Raw genomic sequence first — 24,023 nt, 5'->3', positions numbered from 1 at the left:
CAGCAGTGCAGCAGACGGTGCAGCACATGGGTGCAAGCACCGTTAAAACACCCCTTACACACGTCTGCGGTATCTAATCGAGTGCGGGGTGTATTTATGCCTCAGAATTTCACCATACAAGGGGGGGGGGAGGGGGTGATTCTTTAAGAGTCTGCGTAGTGGACTGTCCATTTTGGCTGCTGCTGATTGGATGCAGCTGTACGAGCGAGAAGGAGACGAGTGGCCCTAGCCAATCAGCAGCGGCCGAAATGGGCAATCTACTAGGTGGGCTCTTACAGAATACCTCCCCCCCCCCCCCTTCAGCAGTTCAGGACGTCTCAAGCTTACATTAGTATGTGCACATTAGTCGGACAACACATAATACCTGCACCGTGCCTGTACCTTGGCATTCATTTTCAAGTGTCGTGCTGTGCCTGCCCCACAGAATCAAGCTGCACAATTTAACTTCTAATGAACCACTGTGAACTGGTTCACAATGGGGCAGGCGGATTAAATGGACCTAATGAACAATGGCAGGTGCAGTGCCCTATATCCATTAACTGTGTATTTTCAGAAAAAGCAATGGCTGCGTCAACTGACCACAGACCAGAAGGGATCGTCTGCAATTTCCCTATGCGCGCCACTGTCTCAATGGATTTGGCGGCAATTGGCAAGTCCTCCCTTCTCGGGAACAAGCAGGCAGATCTCTTAATTGGCTTAATTTCCCTGCACAGGGTTGCTATGATAAGTGTAGAGAACAACAGAAGTCAGGCACCAACAGTTTACATAGAGGATATGCCTTGGTTTAGGCCTTTTTGTCAAAAAGTTGGAGGTAACAGAGGCTCGTCCCTTGCTCTTTGCTTCTAGTCTGCTTTGATGATCACAACGCAATCACTAGTTCCTTTTGTGTAAACTTTTGCTGAAATGGTACTAAACAGGAAATATTACATTTACTAGCATAAGAGTATTGCACTGCATTTACCACTGATCTTCAGGGCTACTAGTGCCCTTGAAGCCAGCACCCCTACTTTCACATAAAGTACGGTAGACTACTTGTGGCAGATATTAGCCATAAAGAAAAGAAGACAGATGTTACTTGTCAGTCTTTGGCTTCAAGAACAGGATTACACAGTCATTCTTGTAAATCTAAAAGCACTAACTATTTCAGGACATTGCAACAAACTACATTAACTTGGATTTCAACACAGTACACTTGCACAGTAGAGGTATTGCATCTTACTGAACCTTTGATTGGAACTTGCAAACTAAAAGAATGCTACTAGTGTTTCAGTGAGCTTATATTCTGTACCATTCTCCAATTACAGCACTTGCATGTAGTGTGACCACAAACATGCAAGGGAGGCCTTTCACCACTACAAAATAAAAATATATGAGGATGTGAGTCACAAATCAGAATACAACACGAGGCATGTTCTGTGGCTGGAAATTTTCATGCAAATACAATATAAAAGATTGGAGAAGGGTGAGCTTACGTTTCCAACTTCTCACAACTGCACAGATATTTGTTACAATTTGCAGCACCCACTTGCAAAAACCAAAGTTCGCCAAATGAATGGTGTGCAAATGTGCAATGTGGAAGTACCTAGAAAGGATGTGATCTGCGCAAAAATGTCATAATAATAGTCTCTCTCGGGATACCATTTTGGCTTCTTTTTGTAGTTTCTTGCTGCCTTTTAAAATTTTCAAGAGAAAGTTCAGCTTGCTTTGAACTTTACCATCAGCAACACTCAAGGCAAAAATGCAACACATTAAAAATATAATGTCTCGCATTCATTACTCAAGTGACGAAAGCAAGTAATTTTTTATGACAATGCTTGCTTAGCTAAAACTAAATTTCATGCGTAGGTACGATAGCAGAACAGCGAAAACTTGACAAGTAGCAGCAAGTCAACGTGAAAAAAGATGTCATGAAGCAACCCTCCAATTCTCACGAGACGTGTTAGAGGTGCACGCACAGAGAGAAGCACGAATTCTTTGGAAACGACTTACAGCTGGTGATGCAGTAGCAATTCAGCATCAACAGGCAAAATTCAAAAATAAATATCTTATATGCTCTACGAATGCATCGTATTCTAACGTTAAATATCCAGCATGCATGCCAACCTGACAGTTATCCAACGTGCACAGGTAGGGTCCTTGAGCTGAAAGTTACTAAATGGGCATTTTAGACAAAATTGAGCTCCGAGTTGATGAACTCGAAAGGCTAGTACGGAATGTTATAACGAAGACACTAGTTAGCTGTAGCGTAAAATGAACCAGTGCTTTTATCCCTCTCTTTGTTTCGGTGGTAATTTACACCACAAGACAGCTGCGGATACGATGTTCGCAGAAAGGTGTCCAGTAATGAGTCTCTCTAAAAAAAAATCGATAGTATAGAGTCAGAGGGAAGCTTAGCACACACAAATCCAGTACTTTGCTGGCTAAAACACAAGTTACAACTGCTAACAAGGAAGGAACGGCACAAACGCGCAGATACCACCCAGGAGAGGAGGCCTCCCGAGAACAAAGAACACTGACTTGAGCCGATCCCGCAAGCCTTCCGAGGTATCCCATGAATCTACAACCGGACGTCACCGACGCACGTAGGACGCCACAAAAGCTCTGGTAGAATCGAGGAGACGAGACCAAACGGAACACCAACTCCCAGCACAAGGCTCATCGCGCGAGCACCGTGACGTTTCAACTGTGCCCGGCTAATATTTCGAGCGATCGCCAGGGCCACGAACAGGAAATTTGTACCTGAAAAGTTGAGCCCGGAAGATGATGCTCTCTTGCGCAAACACACTGGACAACATACACTAGGGGCATAAAAACGAGGTTCGAATTCTAAGCAACTTCTGCGAGCTACTAGGCCTAACTTGAAATGCGGGCGCATAGCATTTTCAGCACTTTTCGGCCTTAACGCAAACAAAATAAAGAAGAATGCGCCTATGCAGTCTTTAGTAATAGTAACAATCCTTACTTCAAGTACAAAATCCACTGCAGTGCATCACTTGATGAGTAAAGCCACGCTGATGTATTCACAACACTTTCGAGTCACCAGCGCTTCTGCTTGTTCTCGGTACCGCTCGAGGCTTTCATGTGTGCATGCTGGGTAAAAAAGAAGAAAATAGAAAAGAAAAGGGCGTCACCGGTTATTATGCGCAAGAAATAGCTACGTCACGGGTACGACATGTGATGATGTCACCACGGCACAATCAGCTAGGATCACTTGCCGACTTGCCAGTGCCGTTTGTTCTGCGGAAGCTAGAAAGAAAATTTCCGTAGGTGTGTTGAATCTGCGTGTTGCAGTAGTAATGTTTCAAGCGATCTTCGGTCGCCGGACTAATGATGTGAGCCAGCCATCACCAATACAACTACAAAGGCAGCGTCAGATCGCCTCCATCAGGTCCTGTTGTCCCAAGTGAGCTGTAGCTTTATTGCCATTTTCCTCAATAATAGCGGGTCACTGTTTTCTCTGTGATGCACTGAAGCACATGATCTACGATTTCATTGGCGAAGAGTGTGCATTGCTTGCCTGGCGACCCTGCACAGTGTGTGCACCCACTGGTTCCCAAGCGACTGTCATCGAGTATGCATTGTAGAATAACGATGGACAGAATGCAACTTTTTTGGTTTTATTTAAAATGATACTCATTTACTTTCTTTTCGTCATTCCCGTTAGGGCGTATAAATCTTTTTTTGACCCGGTAATTAGAAGAGTTCGAAAGAGCTTTTCTTCTTGCCAAACCGACACTTTGGTAAACGCACCTGTCATTGTTTTATGCAGTATTGTGGTTGTCGAAGCCGACAAGGAGTTTAGGATTCCGTTTGTTGCTGAAGGAAATTCCTTCAATTTGGAAATGTGAGTAAAAATGTCACCATATAATATTTCATTGTGGGGCTACTATACGTGCTTGTGCCGGTCGTGATCACTGTGGTTCTGTTTCAGACACCTGCCGAGTTCCTTTCCTCACGAATGCCCGGTTCTGAAAGTGACGCCGGCAGCTATTCACCCAATGCTGGATGATCAGTACCAGGTTACGGGCGTGCCGGCGCTCACTGCGGTACGCGTCGTCTCTCTCGCTAGTTGCCTTTGGAGGGAGAGATGGCTAGGGCCCTGTATAATATGAGATATTGTTTCCGTCCTCTGCGGTTTCGTCTTTCTGTGCAGAAGGTGCAGCAAATTATGTGCACAAAGTGCGCGCTCTCATTTCAGCACTTTCCACAGTTGGAACTGCACAGTGTGCTTTCTGCTTCTCAAGATTTGGGTGCAGCACTGAAGCCAAAGAAATGTGTGGCTCATAGCAGCTAAAGGATTTGCACTGTTAGATAAAGTGAACACTCCTGTGCGGAACAGTAAAAAATACCCACTAAATATTTCAATGACAATGTTGAAGCTCATTGTAATTTCATTCATTTAGCTGATCACATGGAATTCAATGCTGAATGCAATAAAGTGTCAAAGAGTGCAAATTGGAAAGAACAATTTGCCACTATACGAGATGGTCGACTGGCATGCGCAGGAGTTGCTGCTATGTTGCTCATGAAGCTGCGCTGCACTTCGTGTCCATTTTGAACTGTAAGATAATTAAAAGATAATATGACTATTGATTGCACAGCGATAGCAACATGGTATCAACTTTCAAAGAGATTTCAAAAATATTTCAAAATATTTTTGGAGGTCACACACTGCGATTAAACATAGTTCTATCATACCTTGATACTTGGAAACGAAAATTTTAATGCTAAATGCTTTATAAAGCAGCTCCCACATTTTTAGAGCCTACCAAATACAACAAACTTTGGATAGTTACACCAAATGCATACCCATGCATGTGCATGCAAAAATAAGTTGACATTTATTATGTTAAGTGCAGCACATTTTTTTGGCCTTGAATATACAATAGTCTGAAACTGCAGAGAAAAAATAGACAACTGAATGATTCAGCAGGAATGCTTGAAAAGAGTGCCTTGTGTTATTTTACCTTTTACTCTTCTGTAAAATACATTACTCAATGGCACTATTGCAATAGCAAAGCTTGTCTGCCTCCCCAAAACAAAGGAGTGATTAACGACACTTGCACTGATCAATGCAGGTGTCTCAATGTGGCCAATGTGTGCACCACTGTGGCACTTTTTTAGCTACTGGGACTACAATAGATAAGTCTTTTACTAAGTTATTTATTGATATGCACTAAATAACTTAGCAGTCAAAATTTGTAGGAGAAAAATGCAATCTTGTGACCTGCATCACCCCTTTAAAAGGCCCCTCACCAGGTTTGGCCATTTTAAACACTCAAGCACTGCTTAATGTCATGCTTAATGTTCTGACGATGGTGTTTGCAAAGTGTTGAGAGCCACATTCCGCGGAAACAGCTGAAATTTAAAACCATGCACCACAAGTCCTCCTTCTTGGGGAAGCTCTGATCCCAGCCAAAGGTGTCGCGGTAGCCCGTACGAATGCTGCGACATAAAATGCAGTCCTAGTAACATCGCTCACCATGGCACATTAGTAAATCATCCAGTGTGGAGTGTAGAGTGTTGGCACTGGAAATTGGCAGTGCAGCAAAAATTGAAGAGAAGAAAAAAGGGAGGCAGGGCTCATCACGTGAACCCGACTTGGTTCCAGTATGCGAGAAAGCGGGGAAGAAGTGTCGCTTGCAGACGCTACTTGAAACGAAGGGAGAGAGTGTCTCTTTTGGCAGACGTGCTCACCTCTTAGCATTTATGGTATTAAAGCATTCAATTTCTTCTACGTCCTCCAACAAGAGATTGATCTGAAAAATGATTTCGGTAGAATGATCCCTAGACAGCGTTTTAGAACTTCTAGTGTATCACTTAAATTTGCAATGAGGCCTGGTGAGGGGCCCTGTAAAACAATAGAAGTTCAAAGTCAGTGTCAGCACATTAGGCTTTGTTGTTCGTGCTGCAACAGAAAAGTATTGCAAGCTTTGTCTTCTATACAGGCTGAAATGCAGTTTCCGAGGGTCTTACTGCCTTTACTTTATGTGTTGGCAATTTTCCATGTGAGCTGTTGTTTTATTGCAGCTGGGTTTTCCATATCACATAGGCCAGATGCTCCAACTCCGATAATGTTCTGCTAAGTAGACAATTCAGCTAAAACACACTGCTAGAAATTGTTGATTATTCTTGGGAATCGGCCATGTATATTTCTATAAAAAAGCATTCATTTGCAATTTGCTGTCTCCTAAAAACACATTTTTGTCGCTAAACAAGCCATAACTCGTGGTAGAAAATCTGCCAATATGCTGGCATTTTCTATTTTGCAGTTTTCCATGCATACAGACCTTGGAAGAATAATACAAGGGATTCTGATGGAGTTCCAGAACCACCCACCTAAACTCAGTACTACTGCTAGGTGATTGCCTTTCTGTGTCCATCTGTTGCTTGTCTTATGCTGGGAATTCCTCTTTGCCCCGGTGACTTTCAAGGTCACCACAACGCTTTTGCTCTGTGCACTGTACGTTTGTTATGTCAACACATCATCCTGTTGTCAGTTTCACTTTGCTAAACTTTATTGCACTGCACAACCGTGGAAGCGGTAGGTGGGGACGGAATGTGGAGGTGCTTGGGCACTTTGTGTAGTGCACAGTAAACCCAGGTGCTCAGAACTGATATGGAGCACTCTCCTAAGGCTTATCTCATAGTGTAGATGTTGCTTTGTGACATTGATACCCATCAATCACTGTCGGAAGCAATTGCTTTTAAGCTAGTAGTCGGGTTTTCTGTATGCCCTCGTGCCCCATGTGCAGTAGACGACGTGACTAAACAAATTTTTGTTGTGGGGCACCTGGCGCTGTAAGAATGTCTTGCTAAACAAAAATTGGGTCATTGGTGTAGGTGGCACACTCTAATGACTGGCAGCATGACAAGTGTTTACTTACAGCATTAAAATAGAAACGGAGAAATGTATCGCTAGTTAAGCTTTAGTGAAATTCCTCAATTTTGAAAAAATTGTTTGGATGTTACATCCTGGAAACATTTCTAGCAGATCATAATCCTAAAATATAGACTGGAACGATACTATGAAACTGTGACTATGTTTACATTATAGTCCAGATTCACATTATGCTTCATTGATAATATGAGTGGTGCTCTCTGTGCATTCCCTCTGTAATCGGCCATTCAACAGAGCACATAAGAATGTGATTAAAGTAGTCCAGGTTTCATTTTGAATATCTGATGTTGCTGAAATTGGAATCTAAAGGTTTCAAATACTGGGGCTTTTGGCCATCTAAAGTAGAGCCAACCATGAGGATCCTGCTTTCCATTGCCAATCCATTGTCCTAAGATATTCATCCTGATGTGACAGCAGTGGCTGAAACCTGAGCCCAAGTTTTTGTGTTTTCAGGACCAATGCCACATTTTCATTGCCACCGCTGCTAACCGGACCCTCAGGTTTTGGAGAGCCGAAGATCCCATCTGCAACTTTGGTGAGATGGGATGTTCCCCTATCGGGTCCTGTGCATTTGCTGCTGGCTTGCTCACACTCGGAGCGCTCATAAACACTACAATTTGCAGCTTGGATCATTTCATGATGAATTTAGCAGTGTTTCAAGCACTAGAAATAAAAACTACTGTTTTCTGCCGACCAGCTGCTTGCAAGAGCCGTTTCAGCCTGCTAGGGAACCATAAGCTGCTCTTTTGGAAAGATGGTGGTGCTACTAGTTTCTAGTTGCCTCGTATTGACAACTTCAATTTGTTGGTTTACAGAGAGCAGTAGTTTTTAGTTTCTGCTAGATAACACAGATAAGTATTATTACTGAATGTATTAGTACACCAACTTGATTGCAAAATGTAGGTAATCTCTTTACAAGATATAAGTACTGACAGTCCAGTGGTAAACATGAGAAATTCCTTTGAATTGTCTAACTAAATACACCAATAACTTGATTTAGGCGAGTTGGTTCATCTTGAGTAAAACTTGAAGCAGCGCGAAGAAGATGAAGACAACAATCGAAAACACACACAACAGGACAAGCGCTGTACTGCCAGTTGGACAATTTATTGAAGGAACACCTAGCTTTTATAACATGTCAAGAAACCCCAACAATAATCAGAAGACTGAAACATGTACGTATTGCCTACAAGTAGATGTGCTTATCTAAAAATTTTATCTCATGTTTTGTTATGCTGAGCGACGCTGTGCTAATGCATTTATCTCCTGCTCTGGTAATGTAGTAAGCTTCTACAATTTCTCTTTCTTTGTTGCTCTTTGCATGCTTCAGGAACCTGGTGTCATGGAACGTTGGGGTACATGAGCATTTGTTGCATTGCGCAGCTAAATGACTACCGTACCTGTTTTTTACATTGTTTTTATGCTGCCTTGATCTATCATTAAGAAGAATTTGTGAGCGAACTGAAGGAGACCTTGTGGTGCAAATTTGAATGGTGTCAATGGGTTTTCTGTTGATGTGGAAGATCTGTTTTATTCACTTCCTTGTAATGGTATGCTGGTTGCGTACATGAAATGATCAATGAAGCAGGTGAACAAGAATTTCAAAACTCAGTAGGCATAAATGTTGACAATTTCATAACGCTCTTAGAATTTTATCTTCAGTCAAAAGCCATCAGTCATGACGGAAATCTTTATATACAACGCACGAGTATTTGCATCGGTTCATCCATCGCACCCTTGCTTAGCGGTATATTTTTAGCTAGCATTGACAAATGCATTTGTGATGCTTTAGTTGACTCCCCAGTTTTGCGCATTTATTGCTACATGGATGACTAACTGGTTCTTCTAAAACAGTGACCTAGTAGTTATTGCTTTGATGAACAAGTGAAAAATAGTCTGAGAATTTTTAGTATGCACAGTAGGGGACTAAAGTTCACTTTTCAATTGCCAAATAAAACTAACATTCAATTCTTAGATATTATTCTTTCATTTTATTAAAATCACTATGTTTGCTACGCTTATCAACCTAGGTCTAAGGAAGGCATGCTTCCCTATGACAGTGCTCATTCAAAACTCGTGAAAAGGGGAATAGCCATCTCCTGTATTCAAGCTGCGGCGAACAAATCATGTGAGCACCAAATGATAAATAGCCTTCTACAGCAGACAGAATGCCTAAAAACAGCCAGGTACCCATCTTCCATCATCAGAGATCTGTGTGAAACACTCCTGCAAAAACAAGGCGCTCAGGAAGAAAAATCAAAAAGCAGGAAAAAGAAAAGAGACCTTTTCATGTAATACCATATGTTCACAAGGTATCCCATAAACTAAAGAAAGTGGCAAATATGCACCAAATTAACTTGGTGTTTTCCACTCCCTGTAAACTTTTGAAATTATGCAGTGCTATGAGAAACTGGAAACGCCAGGAATGCACCACGAATCACGAGAATGAATTCACGAAGTGTACCTCTGAAGTTGTTTACGAAATACCTTTAGATTGGGGAAAGTGTACATCAAGCAAACAGGGCAGTGTTTTAATGACAGAGATAGGCAGCATAAAAACAATGTAAAAAAAAGGTACGGTAGTCAGTTAGCTGCGCATTGCAACAAATGCTCATGTACCCCAATGTACCATGACACCAGGTTTCTGAAGCATGCAAAGAGCAAAAAAGAAAGAGAAATTGTAGAAGCTTACTACATTACCAGAGCAGGAGATAAATGCATTAGCACAGCATCACTCAGCCTAACAAAACATGAGAAAATTTTTAGATAAGCACATCTACTTGTAGGCAGTACGCAGGTGCTTCAGCCTTTTGGTTATTGTTGGTGTTTTCTTGACATGTTATAAAAGCTAGGTGATCTTTCAATAAATTTTCCAGTTTGCAGTACAGCGCTCTTCCTGTTGTGTGCGTTTTCTATTGTCGTGTTAGTCTTCTTTACGCTGCTTCAGGTTTTACTCTAACTATACCAGTTAGAGTGCATTGCACATTGGCTGCAAGTTTTCAGTTTCTTACGAAATTCTAGAACATTTGTCTCTGCAAGTCTCATATTTGTTGTCTGGGAGAAAACGTAGCCATTATGTATTGGGGAAAGTACTGTAGTGCTCAGTCGCACCTCAATATAGCAAACACAGATGTAATGAAGTATTAAATTAAAATTTGTTTGCGCCTACTTTATTTTAACTCTTTCATTACAGCAGAAAAGTGGCCAACTTACAGTGCTTCCAGAAAACATCTTCTTTTCCTCTTGAACAATGAAACACATTAAACATTGCTATACATGAAATCGTAGCTTATTGATGTGGCTTCTCGTATAAGAAAGGGCTGTGCTGTGAGAGTTAGAATTATTCACATTTTATTTGTCAAATAAACAAAAAAAGTACACATGAATGTATAAACAAAGAGAAATCAGTGACTGTGCTTAGCCAGAAAATTATTTTCAGAATTCTGAAATATACAAACTGTTACTAGGCCCCTTAGCTATGCTTCCAGTATATATCAATCCTGTATACCACATATTGCATTTTTCGGGGCCCATCAATCCAGCAGCCTTGATGGCTGTGCCACTCGGCAAAGCAGTCCCATGATGGCAGGAAGCAAAGGTATACTTTGCAAGTAAAGCAGAAGACCTTTGCTCTATTCTGTGCTTTTGTTTTTTCATAGCAGATTTTGCCATTTGTCCTCTTCCCCTTATTTTTCGTTTGGTGCCGAAAGGGGTCCAAGGGTGAGAAGGGAGCACCGCCTTGTGCGACTTCATCATAGTCAAATATCTACTGAATCAGTTCTTCCCTCAATGCAAGCTGGTCAAAGTAGGTGCTTCGAGAAAATTCTGGAACTGTTGGGTTGTCTTTTTGGTGCTGCTGTAACAGTATGAAACTCAAGAAGAAACAAAGAAAAGTGCTTCGTTTCTTCTTGTGTCCTTGTTTTGTTGCACTATCACCTTTCAATGATGACCGACGAACAAGCCCATATTGCTACCCTAGTATGAAACTGTTCACACACGCGATGTCCACACAATGAATAAAGTCTCCCACCAACGTAAGCACTTTCTAAGGACGTTGTATGTGGCAATTATTTGGTCTGATTTGTCTGCACCTAATGTCCCAGCATTGTACTTATGGACAAGGGGTGGCTTTTAGATAACCCTCAGAGCCCATTGGCACCCCCTTTTCTCTTGGTGGGAATATGCTCATTTGCTGTATGCATCGCGCTCATCAAGTTTACAGCACACCGGTCTTTCCATTGCATGTAAAGGATGTTACCATTGTGAATCCATCGAACATCTCCATGCTGCGTGCGCCCTTTTCTCCCATGATGAGTCTTTCAACTCAGCTGGAAAGCAGCAACAGTCTTTGCAAGTTGTTCCACATGCAAGAGTCTTGTGCTTGAGGAGGTGCTCAAAAAGTTTTTTTGAAGTGTAGACGTTATTGATGTAAACCTTGTGGCCTTGATCAAGGTACTTTGTGCGAAGCTTGTTCATGGCGTCAAAGGCTAAGCTATGTGGTCCTGGTGCCTCATGCTTGCCAATGTACACAGAAAATTGAAGGGTGTATCCAGTTCTTGAATTTGCCAGTACCCAGAGTTTATATCCGAATTTCGTCACCTTGTCTCGGATGCATTGTCTTACACCTGATCGAGCCTTAGATTTTACCATGCGTTCATCAACGGCGAGGTCGTGCTGTGGTTGAAACAAATTTGCAGATTCTTGATTAATGTAATTCAGAAGCCAGGATACCCTCCAAGTCTTGCCAACAGATGCTGCAGCCGCCAAGTCTTCTGGATCCCCTACACTTAGTAATGACAGCAACGCGAAAAAATGGTCCCTTGGCATAATACTTCACAGGAGAAGGTCACTGAACAATCCTGTTATTCGCCAGTATAAGTGCAGTCGCGGCACTTCGATAACTCCCATGTACAGTAAAACTTTTGTGTTTCTATCAGGTAAAATTAGCTGTAATTTCATTGAAAGAGAATGAAGGTCACAGTAATGCTAGCTTGAGTCACACAGAAAAATAGCAATGAATCGTCTTTGACGCCGTGTCGTTGGCTGGAGGAGTTGCCAGTGTATAGTCAACGACCGACTTTCAGGACGCCCGATAATTCAGATGGTTTCGTGGCATCACCACGTACCCCCTAGAGTCAACGTATAGAAAACTCTGAGAATTTCGGATGCAAGAACCCTTTGCCGTCCATTTTTCAGAACTTTTTGTCGTGACTGGCATTACCCAAAGCCACTGCCGCCGCCATTTCGATTACCTCGCCGCCTCGAACCGGCGCTCTCTCACATAGATCCGCTGGCAGCCATAGCCACTAACGCCAGAATGCTAGGACGAGCTGCTTTGATGTTCGCTATTAAGATTCTTGCCATTGTGTGCCGTGTTTTTCATTAAAAGAATTGCCATGACAGATTGTTAGTTATGTGAACACCTAAATATTTATAGAAAGTGACAGAGTACAGTTGTTAATTTTGTATGAGGATGTAGAAACAGCACTACCGCAAGAAAATTTGATCATTCTACATTTGTTGACATTTAATTATTTACATTTGTTAACATTTAATTTCATTAACCACTGGTTACACCACGAAGAAATGGTGTTAAGGTCAGATTGAAGTAAAAAGGAATCATCTGGGTTAGTTATTTCATGATAAATAACACAGTCATCAGCATAAAGACGGATGTTAGACATCAATTTCTCTGGCAGATCGTTAACGTAAATAAGAAATAAGAGAGGCCCAAGGACTGAGCCTTGTGTTACACCGGAAGTTACGAAACAGGCTGGTGAAACGGAATTGTTAGCGGATACGAACTGAGGTTCGTTTGTCAAGAAAGCGTTCAATCCACTTAAGTAACTAAGGGTCAATGTTAAGTTTGCTTAATTTAGGAAGAAGGAGGCGATGGCACACTCTGTCAAAAGCTTTTTCAAAGTCTAAAAAGATACAATCAATGGAAGAAGCTCGGTCTAGAGATGAGAACGGGTCATTAGTAAACATGACTAGTTGTGTCTCACATGAAAAATTCTTTCAGAAACCATGCTGATATTTACTAAAAAAAAGTTTAGATTCAAGGAAAAGCACGAGATTAGAGAAAATTATGTGTTCCAGAAGTTTCCCGGGAATGCTGGTTAACAAGATGGGTCTGTAGTTGATAGCACATGAAGGGTTACCTTGTGTTGGAATAGGCACCACTTTCCCTGCCTTCCAGTCGTTTGGCAGCACACCGCATTCTAAAGACTGCTTGAAAAGTTTAGATAAAATAATAGATGAGTGGGTTACAGTGCATTTCAAAAACTGAGCAGTTATTTCATCAGGGCCAGGTGCAGATACTTTTAGATTCTTTATGAGTTTTGTTATTCCAACCCAGTCAATGATTATGGGATCCATCGTGGGAAACAAGGGGCTATTAAATACGGGTGATGAAAAAGACTGATCATCGGAAAATGAACATTTAAAGGGGCCCTGAGCCACCCCTCGGGCTTGGTGAAATAACATAGTCTGCGGGTAGCATAGGCTGTTGTGAACATCTCAGCCAAGTTTCGCTGTCGTAGGCGGTCCGTGGAGTTCGCAAGAGGAGTGCGAAGTCACCTTTCTCACAAACGCTCTCGTTTCAAAAACCCCATGATCCTCGCTCTCTTCTGTGTGCTTTATTTCGTAATAAAGCACACTCCAATGCGCGGCTGCTATTGGTCACTGTGCCCGGCTACACCGCGGCCGCCGCGAGGTGCCGCCACGAGTCCAGTGGCTAAGCGCACTGCGGCTCTCTGATGACAGCCGCGTTTGGCTTATGTTCAGCGCGGCATAGGCACCAAATCAGAGATTTGAACTGCACGCCACGGTGACTTCTCCGCCAAAGCCTTTGCAGTGCAAGGCATTGGAGGAGGAAGGGGAGCACAGCTGAGGCCGTGTTTGATTGCCGATAATTCCGCTTCTGCTGAATGCATTGAAGTACTTTTTGCAGCTAAGTGGTTCTGAAATAGCCTATCTTCACTTCAATTGTATTTCTCCACTTTGATAAAAAGTGGTTCAGAGCCCCTTTAAATACGTTGTGCAGAGCAACACAGCACATATCAAATGGTATGACATTCCCCATTTTATCAGATAGTTAGATATCTTGTTTCGGTTTACCACTAACCACTTTCCAAAATTTACGCGGTTTATTTTGAAGCAGAGAAGGAAGTGTGCTTGAAAAGAAATTGTGCTTGGCCGCTTCAAGTTCGTGCTTGTCATCAGAGACGCAATTTTGATAAGCTGCCCAGCGCTCAGCATTATCACTTGATACTGCTTTTCTGTAAATTCTTTTTTTCTTGTTTCGTAGACGGCTGAGCAGTGGAGTGAACTAAGGAAAGCGAAATTTGGAATGAATTTTACGCAAAGATACATATTTCTCAATAAGGGAAAGCATTCTTGTTTTATATATTGCCCACTTCTCTTCTACACTATTATACGTGTAGAAGCGCAGGAACAATTCGCAAAAAGATTGCATTTCGACGTCAATAGCGACGCTATTCACTCTAGCATAATTTCTTATGATTTTGCTGTGCTGTGGCGCTCGCTCGAAAGGAAAGTTGCAAGGAGAGTGAAGGATACAATGGTCGCTTAGCCCAGGCAAATATGTAAATGCTGAAAACACATCTGGGATTGAAGTAAGGACTAAATCTAGCATGTTTGATGAGGTAGTAGTAACTCGCGTAGGTTTCTTTACTAATTGGGTTAAATTGAAATCATGACAGAAATTAACAAAATCTGAGCTTTCATTAGTATGCGTACAAAGCAAGCCATGGCTGCTACCCCACAAAATATCTGGGAAATTAAAATCACCTAAAACTAGAAGGGGAGAATTTGGGTTTCGTACATGAATGTTATTCAAAGCGTCACATAAAGAATCGCAGAACGTCGCACAAGATTGAGGTGCACGGTAACAGGCACAAATAATTACTTTGTGACGTCCGAAATAACGCATCTGCACATAATTTCTAGTGGCGATATGACTGGAATATCTTGACAGAAATGATACTTTGATACTGCAATAAGCACACCACCACCTTTTCTTTCACTTTGATCAGATCTAAAGAATTTATAATCATTTTGCCAGTATAAAATTTTATTGTCAGCGATTTTACTTGAAAGCCAAGTTTCTGTCAGTACAACCATATCTGCAGCACAATCATCAATGATAGAATACAAATCATCTCGTTTGTGAATGACACTTCTAATGTTTGTAAAGACAAAAATGTTGCTCATGGTAGGCACGCCCCTCCTAGAAGACTTGTGCTATCTCTTTGGCGGGTTATCCTGCCGTGATGTAGAAGCGATTGACAAAAGCAGAGAACGATCTGCAATCTGGGGAATTTCGTACACAGTATTGGTTTGTGAGGAGTACAAGAAGGCATTTTTTGTTGATGAACATCCTATTATGTCGCAAGAAAAAGGGCTGTCGGCTTGCCTTGCCATACTCTGCAAGTTTCTTTCGGCAATTATGGGTTGCCTTGCAGAAGTCTGCAGAAATGCTTGCACCTGATCCTTTAAGTTTGCCCTTATTAGAAAATATAGCATCTTTTGTTTTAAAGCTTGTAAATTTTACAGTTATTGGTCGACATTTAGCAGCTACGTATGCTTCTAATCTATGGGCTCGAGATATACTGTCAGATGATAACTGCATACCTAAGGTACTGCATACAAGAGCTTTAACCTTTTCTTCCGATTCAGCCCAGGATTCACTTGACGAGTCAGCAAGACCGTAAAAAATTAGGTTTCGCCTACATGTGCGGTCTTCAGTATCGTCTAGCTTGCTCCGAAATTCGGCACCTTCTTCGCGAACTGTGTCCGCAACTGCTTGTTGCCGGCCATTAGTTTGGCACTCATTTAAGTTGTTTACGCGGTCTTCTACAATGGCAAGTCTAGTGTTAATGTCAGACACAGTTTGTTCTAGGGCGATTTGACTTTGTTTGACATCGTCAAGCATTATCCTTAGTTCATCATGACGCGAGCCAACATGTGCAACAATAGTTTCAACAACTGCTAACTCCGGTGGTAAATTCAGGTCATCAGGTCCAGGGTTTTCTTCTATGCCCCTACACAATATTAGCATTTTGATAACATTGAAACAATCAGAAGTAATGGTGTAAAAAACACTGGGGCATGGTAGGAGCAGCAGAAACACGTTCGATTTTTTACAATAACAAGAAGGAGCTTCACCAACCTGCACCAAGAAAAGGAACGGGTTTATGGCCCGCTGCATCCCTGCTGCTCCAACATGCCCACTGGAAGGTTCAGCTAGCAGCTGGCATTTTAAATAGTCGGGTAGGCGTGATGGCACTGACAATAGGGAAGCATCAATATGAGGAAGCAGAACTCGTGTGTAGATGAACATTTCTGGTATCGCACATTGAGCAATAGACGTCAAAGCAGGACATTGGGTGTCTGACAGTGCATCAGATATGGATAATGCCATTCTGGTTCCGTGAAGTTGGTCCAGCGACGCAGTTGCGCAGTGCAAAGCTGAAAGCGTCACAGCAAGTCGGCTGGTCACCGTCGGGCAGCTGGTCCATTCCGATGCAAGTGCAGTGAACTGCATGAAGAAAAGGAACGGGTTGATGGCCGGCTGCATCCCTGCTGCTCTAACATACCCACTCTGAAGCTTTAAGACTGTGAAGCTTTGAAACTGTGAAGCTTTATTCTTGAGGAACCACTATGGGTTTCCTTTGTAGCTTTGTGCTACAAGACGAGTGGATAATTTTTTTCCCCTTCATAAAATGTTCTCCCATTTTGAGGGGCTTCCGCAGAACTGCTGTGCCACAACTAGTACAAGAATACTGTTGCTTGCAGATGCCTACACATCCGGTGCTGAGTCTCGCAAACTCTCGTGAAAGTCGTCGAGAATACCGTTGCGTGCCAACACCGCCATCGTTGACCAACACATTGAGCGCACTTTGTGCTGTCAGCAATTCGGCAATGTAGTTGTGAATAGCCTCGAGCAAGGCTCGCCAAAGTAGGCGAATGTAATTTTGACAGTAAACTTTTTAGTAAACAGTACACTTTTGACAGTAAACTTGTTAGCTCATTTCTTGTCTGTCCTGTCTCATTGTGCAACAAGAAAATTACTGTGAAAGTAAATTTCTTTGCTTTCCCTGCCTATTTTGTTATTGTGGGGTTCAGCTGTACAACAAATCTGAAAATGTGTGATCCAGGACGGCAGCGGCTATGGTGATGCAAAATTTGTTTGCATGTGGCTGACTGTAGGTGCTGTTCTAGTAGTAGAAATTCAAAATACAGTTGTTGGCTAATCTTTCAGACCGGCTTGGTTATTCATACATTCCCATGGCACTGCCACTTACCCCTTCAAGCTAATGTATAATAACAACTGAAGCTTCAGATGCCACATGGTGCACTGCTTGAGTTTCTGGACATGATCTGCATGTGTAATTTTTTAAGCAAAGCTTTCTTTGCGAACCACTCTGCGATTTGACGTGTTGTCTTCCTCATGGTGGTTGTGGTCGTCGTTGGTTATCTCTGCGAGTAGAAGCCGTAGCCACTCTAGCCACAAAAGCACTTCGGGGTCGCATTGCCACATGTGCTTTCACTAATGAAAGTAGAGTCCAGTCATGTGAAGCAAAGCTCAATTCCCTGCAGCACTGACAGCTAGCATGCCCCTCTGCACTACCTGCCATGGTTGGTTAGTGGCTATGGTGTTGGGCCGCTAAGCACGAGATTGCGAGATCAAATCCTGGCCACAGCGGCTGCTTATTGATGGGAGCGAAATGCAAAAACACCCGTGCACTTAGATTTAGATGCACATTAAAGAACCCAAGATGGTTCAAATTTCTGGAGTCGCCCACTGCAGCGTACCTCATAATCAGACTTTGGTTTTGTCGCATAAAACCCCTTCATTTTTCTTTTTCCTCTGCGCATCGTGGAACCCACCGGTTGTGTTGCCATGGAAGTGTTGCTGTGGAATGGACATGCCTTGCCATTTATGGCGTGCAGATGCTCTCGCATTGGTAGTGGCACAGGCATTTTCCACTGTGTTGAGTTTTCGGTCATGATGAATGCGCCACATGGTTGCAGCTGACAGAGTTTCTAGTGCTGTGCCAAGCTCACTATCTTTATACTGTGCTAGGAACGTTTTCGGCGTCTACTTAACGGACGTTTGGTGCAGAGATAAAATCTCACAAACATGATAGTGTCACTGGGAGGGATAGTTCGAGAACGTTGCCACCTGCCACAGTGGCATAGTGGCTTTGGCATTGTGGTTCTAAGCCAGAAGGCGCCGGATCAAATCCCAGCCACGGCGGCTGCATTTCAATGGGGGCGAAATGCAAAAATGCTCTTGTACCATGCAGCAGGTGCACGTTAAGAACCCCAGGTGGTCAAACTTAGTCCGGAATATCACACTGCAGCATGCCTCATAATCATATTGTGGTTTTTGCACGTAAAACGCCAGAATTTGGTTATTTGTTTTTAGAATATCATCCCTGAACAAAACTTACTTTTTCTCAGCAAAGTATGTCACTGCTACTGATGACCATTATGGACAGGTTATGGGATACGTTCATCGGCAAAAACCCTGCACAATTTTTTATTGTGGTGCGCCGTTTTCTCTTGTCAGCTCATCAAAACATTGGGATTTGCTCATTGTGTGATGTTTTTTTTCCCCATTGATAGTGTGTATGCTTATAATGAATATCAGATATATAATGAACCTGTTTTCCTATTTATGAGGTTTGACTGAAGACAGTGCAACTTACCTTGCACGTCATTGGATGTTAATCATGCTGGTTTGAATGCAACTGCACCTAAAACAGCATTACAAGTAATGCAGGTTGTGCAGACGATGCTGGCTACGTACTCTTCATTAGTCCAAAGCATTGATATTGCATGTGTGTGACATCATGCATTTGTTTTGTTATCATCTGAACTGTCACCCATCTCTTCTTTCTTTCCCATTTTACCCTTCTGTCGGTGTAAGGTACTGAGTCCTTCAGGCTGAAATTTCTATCTTTCTATCATTAAACTGTCTCTCATTTTGTTTGCATTACAATTTGTCGGGGTCATTTTACCACGCACTATTCACACTGCTAGACCTTTATGAACTGTGTTTGTAGCTGGCCTCACATATGCTCATAAGTCTTTTGCTTCTTGGGACAGAGTTCCTGCTCAAGTCCTTTCAAGAGTTCTATGTCACCTTGTCAGTTTCCACAGCTCCACAAGCTAAGGTAAGATCATTGGGAATGACACATAGACCACAGATTTGCATGCTAAAGGCAGAGTGACAAAAAAAGTATACTAGAAAAATATTTCTTAAATGTGTTTTGCATATGAAGCTATAAAAAAAAAAAGAAATATGAGAGCTGCAATGTGCTTCACTTTGTTAAACAGCTTTTCAAGTAGTAATTTCTAGTTAACAATTCTTAGGCAAAATTATTGGATACATCTTCACTTTTCTTTTAAAAGGGCACTGCAACACTTCTTGAACATGGTAAAAGAAACATGTTCACAATCTGTTGACAATGCTGCCATGAATATGCAAGCCAAATATTACTCCACTGCATGCACCGGGATGCCCACAATCTTGCATAAGATTGCTCTCTCTCATGTGGCTCTAAAAGCGCTCTAGACAGTCGACTCCTGCCAGTAATAATTTGACCCTTGCTGGACCGCAACATTTGGTCGAATTATCCGAATGATCAAATAACAAATGGCAGAAAAATGAAACAATTAAATTAATAAAGGGCTAGTTGGTGAGCCATGATATTGATGAAGCAGCGCACTTGAAGTAGACAGGATCACGCACACATGAAAAAGGACATACACAGGTGCTGGACTGACCTTGTTAGCCAGTGGCACAAAAACCCCAACAGTGTCATCGGCGCTGACAAAATACTCTCAAGGACTCATCATCCAGGGCAGAGTGCAAGTCGTCGTGATAACTGCAGGACAGGTTGCTGCCATCATCACCGTCGCCAAGTGAAGCAGCAGCACTGTCTGCTGAATTGCTTGTAGTTCCAAGTTTTTACTACCCACTTCGCCAATGAGAGGGCGTTGGTGGTGGTCAAATTAGCCAAAGCATTGTACTTTTGTGTTCAAACTAAACAAGCTAACCTTTTGCCCATCCTCAGCAGTACAGCTCTGGAAACTTGTAATGTAACCGCTTATAGTGCAGGACTGGCTATAATGTGGTCTTTTCTAGCTCCCGTTTACCCTCCCATAGAGCTCCACGTATGTGTTTACCACTTATAATGCAGCCGCACAAGACAAAATGCCAGTTATACTGCCACTGCCAGAGAATCCTATGATCAAGTGAGGCGAAACTGTGTCTGACGGCTCAGACGGTAGGTAGGCTGTTGTCAACGCCTGGATGTAGTTTTAGTTTCATCTCCAATTGTAATGTGCAGGCAATTCTCGACCTCATTTATTAAAAATTAGGTGCGCATTAGATTTGTGTAAATACGGCAGTCAGCCATCAAAAGGAAGAAAACAAAACTCGCTGCTGAACAGCTGACGACTGTCTTGGCTGGTTTTTCAGGTCTGCATCATTCAAGTTAAAATCTCATGATCTGACATCATCCTTAGACACACTGCTACTAGAGTAGCATTTGTACAATTTTCTGAGGATGCAGCAGAATTGCAAGACCAACATAGTTTTCGTGAGAACTGAGCGCTCAGCTATCATGGTGCCTGTGGTCTTCTCAATTATTGGTGTGCATCTCTGCGATCTCGCTAAAAATTGCCTCCTCATGACATAATAATAGATTACCAAGAAAAGGAAAGTCTGCTCCTTAGGCTATGTTGTGCAGGCTGCAGCAAGTCCCTAAGGGCGCCGAGCCTTAAAATTAGGCATGGTGCTCATGGCTCACCCGTGACCCATGTTCAGTGGTCAAGTTAAGGAAAGAATGCCAACTGGCCAAAATTAATCCAGAGCTAACCACCACAGCCTCTCTAATAGCCTCTTGCGTGCTTTCGGAGCACAAAAGTAGAAACATTTAAGAAAAATGGGCTTATTTCCTAACAGTGATTTATGTGACCAGACGGTATTCTGTTGAACTCTCGAATGTTTGTTTTGACACTGCATAGGTCACAACTTTAATCTAGTAAAACATTCATGGGCAACACCATTCACAAGCTATGCCGTGTGGGGGTTCCACTCTGCGTGCGGCAAGGGCTGAAGGCGAGCTCCGGATCTAGCCCCACACAGTCGCTCTGTGGTACTCCCCAACCCGTAGCGCGGGAATCACGGTTACGTCGGGTTCGAATGAGTAAGGCTGTGGCGATGAGCGACCACGTAGACCGGTCAAGTCTTGGGCTCTCGCAGGAGAGGAAGAACCGACACTCGATCTCTTAGCGTAGCATTCTTTTTAATCTCTTTCGGAACGCTAGCCCGTGCCGGAGCGTGCCAGCCGCTCGTGCCTCGTATAGACGCAAGCGTCTACGTCATCTCTCGTGCGACGCCGATGCTGCTGCCGCTACAGAGGGCTCCCCCCCCCCCCGAGAGAGGAGGAAAGTTCGACGAACGATATAAAGTCCACGTGACGCGGCGTGTCTTGGCGTTGGTCTTGGGTGTCACGTGCGCAGGCGACGATGAAGGATGCAGCAGGGTGGCGTCGCATATTGGTGGAGCTGATGGCGCGGGTGCTTCGATGTAGGCGTGTTTGAGACGTTCCAGGGCAATCGTGTCTGATCGGCCGTTGACATTCACAACAAACGTTGTCAGACGACGCTCTAGAACACAATATGGCCCGGAATAGTGTGGCTGCAAAGGTTTCCGCACGGCACAGTTACGCACGAAAACGTGGGTAGCAGAGGTGAGTGCGGGAGAAACGTACGGGGACCTTGCTTCTTGTCAAAGTTTAGGCACGGGGCGTATCTGGCTGAAGAAAGCTTGCAGTTCGGCAACGTAGTCGGCAGGTGATGGCATAGGGGTTTTGGTGGTGGCGACAAAGAAATCGCACAGAAGGCGTAGGTGAGTGCCGTAGACTAGCTGAGCACAGGAGCAACCTAGGTCACTCTTGGGTGCGGCTCTGATGCCAAGTAAGACGAGGGGCAAATGTAGGACCCACTCCTTTGGCGATTCATGTGCCATAAGGGAGGCCTTGAGATGCCGGTGAAAACGTTCAACTAGTCCATTGGACTGCGGGTGGTAAGCAGTTGTGCAAAAACGTGTCGTTTCGAGTAGTTTGAGTAGCTCGTTGAAAAGTGCTGAGTCAAACTGCCGACCGCGATCTGTGATTATTGTGGATGGGCAGCCGAACCTTGCGGTCCACGTAGACATGAAAGCTCTTGCAACTGTTGGCGCTGAGATGTCAGATATAGGTGTAGCTTCTGGCCACCGTGTATAACGGTCGATGCGTGTCAGTATGTAGCAGTAACCTTTCGAAGGTGGGAGAGGGCCGACGAGGTCCAGGTGTACGGTGTCAAAACGGGCATCCGGTGGAAGAAAAGACTTGCCAGGTGGATTGGGGTGATGCTGGATCTTCGAACATTGACACGACAAACAGCAGCGAACCCAATCGCGAATTTACGCGTTTAGCCGAGGCCAAACGAAACGACTGGAAAGAAGCTTCTGTGTCGCGCGGATGCCAGGGTGCGACAGGTTGTGCACGGTTTCGAATAGACATCTGCGAAGGGATGCCGGAATGTATGGTCTAGGTGTGTCGTTAGAAGTGTCGCAGACTATGGACGTACCATCTGGGGTCACAACGACGTCTTCCAATTTCAGGGACGTTGACGAATTCCGGAGTGTACGAAGTTCAGTGTCGTCACGCTGTTGACTGGCGAGTAAGTCGGCCTCGATGATGAAAGGTTCCGATGTCAACGTGGAAACGACATTGACACGACTCAGAACGTCAGCTAGAATGTTTTCGGTGCCCTTGATGTGGCGGAACGTTGTTGTAAACTCGGAGATGTAGGAAAGGTGTCGAATCTCGCGGGGCAAGTAACAGGACGCCGAACGATTCGTTGCGTGCACAAGGGGCTTGTGGTCAGTCAAAACAGTGAATGCACGGCCTTCTAGGAAATGGCGAAAATGTTTGATAGCCAGGTAAACAGCGAGTAATTCACGGCCGAACACGCTGTAGCGGGACTGCGCAGGCTTCAAACTGAAGAAAAAAGCGAGTGGATGCCATGCATTGTCGATGAATTGCTGCAGAACGGCACCAACGGCGGTGTTTGAAGCGTCGGTCATGATGGCAGTGGGTGCGTCTGGCTTTGGGTGTCTAAGCAGCGTGGCGTCGGCGAGGGCAGACTTGACTCTTGTGAAAGCGTCGGTGGCCTCTTCAGTCCACTGAAGCACTTGTTTGCGTTTGTTTACAAGGAGAGCGTCTAGCGGAGCCATAAGTCGTGCGCACTTGGGAATGAATCGGCGGTAGAAATTGGCGAATCCGAGAAATTGGCGAAGCTTGGTGAGTGTGGTCGGTCGGGGAAGGTTTTCGATGACGCGAATCTTGGACGGCAGAGGTCGAATGCCGTTAGCGTCGACGGTATGACCGAGGAACTCGAGTTCGGGTTGACCGAATTCACTCTTGGCGGCGTTGATGACAATTCCTTTACTGGCAAGGCGTGAAAACAACAACCGCAAGTGGTGAAGATGTTCTTCTGCCGAAGAGCTTGCGACGAGAAGGTCGTCAATGTATGTAAAAACGAAAGGCAAACCTCGGCTGACGGAATCGATGAAACGCTGAAAGGATTGGCCCGCGTTCCGTAAACCGAAAGGCATGCGAAGAAATTCGAAAAGACCGAAGGGTGTGGTGATGGCGGTCTTGGGAATGTCTTCTTCAGCGACCGTTAGTTGATGGTAGGCATGAACGAGATCGATCTTAGAAAAGATCGTCACACCGTGCAACGCTACCGTGAAGTCCTGAATGTTCGGTAGAGGGTAGCGATCAGGAACTGTGACGTTGTTTAGGGCCCGGTAATCGCTGCATGGGCGCCAGTCTCCCGTCTTCTTAGGCACCATGTGAAGTGGTGATGCCCAGTTACTGGAGGAAGGGCGGATGATGCCAAGTTGCAGCATGTGTTCGAACTCCGCGCGAGCGATCTTGAGTTTCTCCGGGGACAAACGCCGGGGTCGGAAATAGACCGGTGGGCCGGAGGTGACGATGTGATGGCACACGTCATGTTGCACCGGTTGCGTCCA

The 24,023-nt window shown here is 43.9% G+C and overlaps 2 protein-coding genes across 6 annotated transcripts in view; one reads left to right on the top strand and one right to left on the bottom strand.

Moving 5' to 3' along the window:
• The window catches only part of LOC142578643 (CCR4-NOT transcription complex subunit 7-like), a 70,705-nt gene extending 67,605 nt beyond the window's left edge, over positions 1 to 3,100 (bottom strand). For 2 of the 5 annotated variants that reach the window (XM_075688077.1, XM_075688076.1), the window contains exon 1: positions 2,963 to 3,100. The gene's annotated coding sequence lies outside the window, so the exon portion shown is untranslated. Of the gene's footprint in view, positions 1 to 2,103; positions 2,122 to 2,517; positions 2,662 to 2,962 lie in introns of those variants that run through there. The other 3 variants (XM_075688073.1, XM_075688074.1, XM_075688075.1) reach the window with 3 other exon arrangements.
• An 88-nt stretch (positions 3,101 to 3,188) lies between these two features.
• LOC142578642 (vacuolar protein sorting-associated protein 37A-like) overlaps positions 3,189 to 24,023 on the top strand; it is a 43,991-nt gene continuing 23,156 nt past the window's right edge. Inside the window, exons 1-6 of the mRNA XM_075688072.1 lie at positions 3,189 to 3,403; positions 3,770 to 3,844; positions 3,932 to 4,046; positions 6,273 to 6,361; positions 7,355 to 7,436; positions 19,040 to 19,107. Coding sequence (XP_075544187.1) covers positions 3,297 to 3,403; positions 3,770 to 3,844; positions 3,932 to 4,046; positions 6,273 to 6,361; positions 7,355 to 7,436; positions 19,040 to 19,107 — 536 coding nt within the window. The 5' untranslated portion in view covers positions 3,189 to 3,296. The remainder of the gene's footprint in view (positions 3,404 to 3,769; positions 3,845 to 3,931; positions 4,047 to 6,272; positions 6,362 to 7,354; positions 7,437 to 19,039; positions 19,108 to 24,023) is intronic.

The sequence above is a fragment of the Dermacentor variabilis genome, chromosome 4, assembly GCF_050947875.1.
Source record: "Dermacentor variabilis isolate Ectoservices chromosome 4, ASM5094787v1, whole genome shotgun sequence".
In the NCBI taxonomy this organism is placed as follows: domain Eukaryota; kingdom Metazoa; phylum Arthropoda; class Arachnida; order Ixodida; family Ixodidae; genus Dermacentor; species Dermacentor variabilis.
Note: the sequence above shows the minus strand (reverse complement) of the source record. Positions and strands in the feature narration are given on the sequence as shown.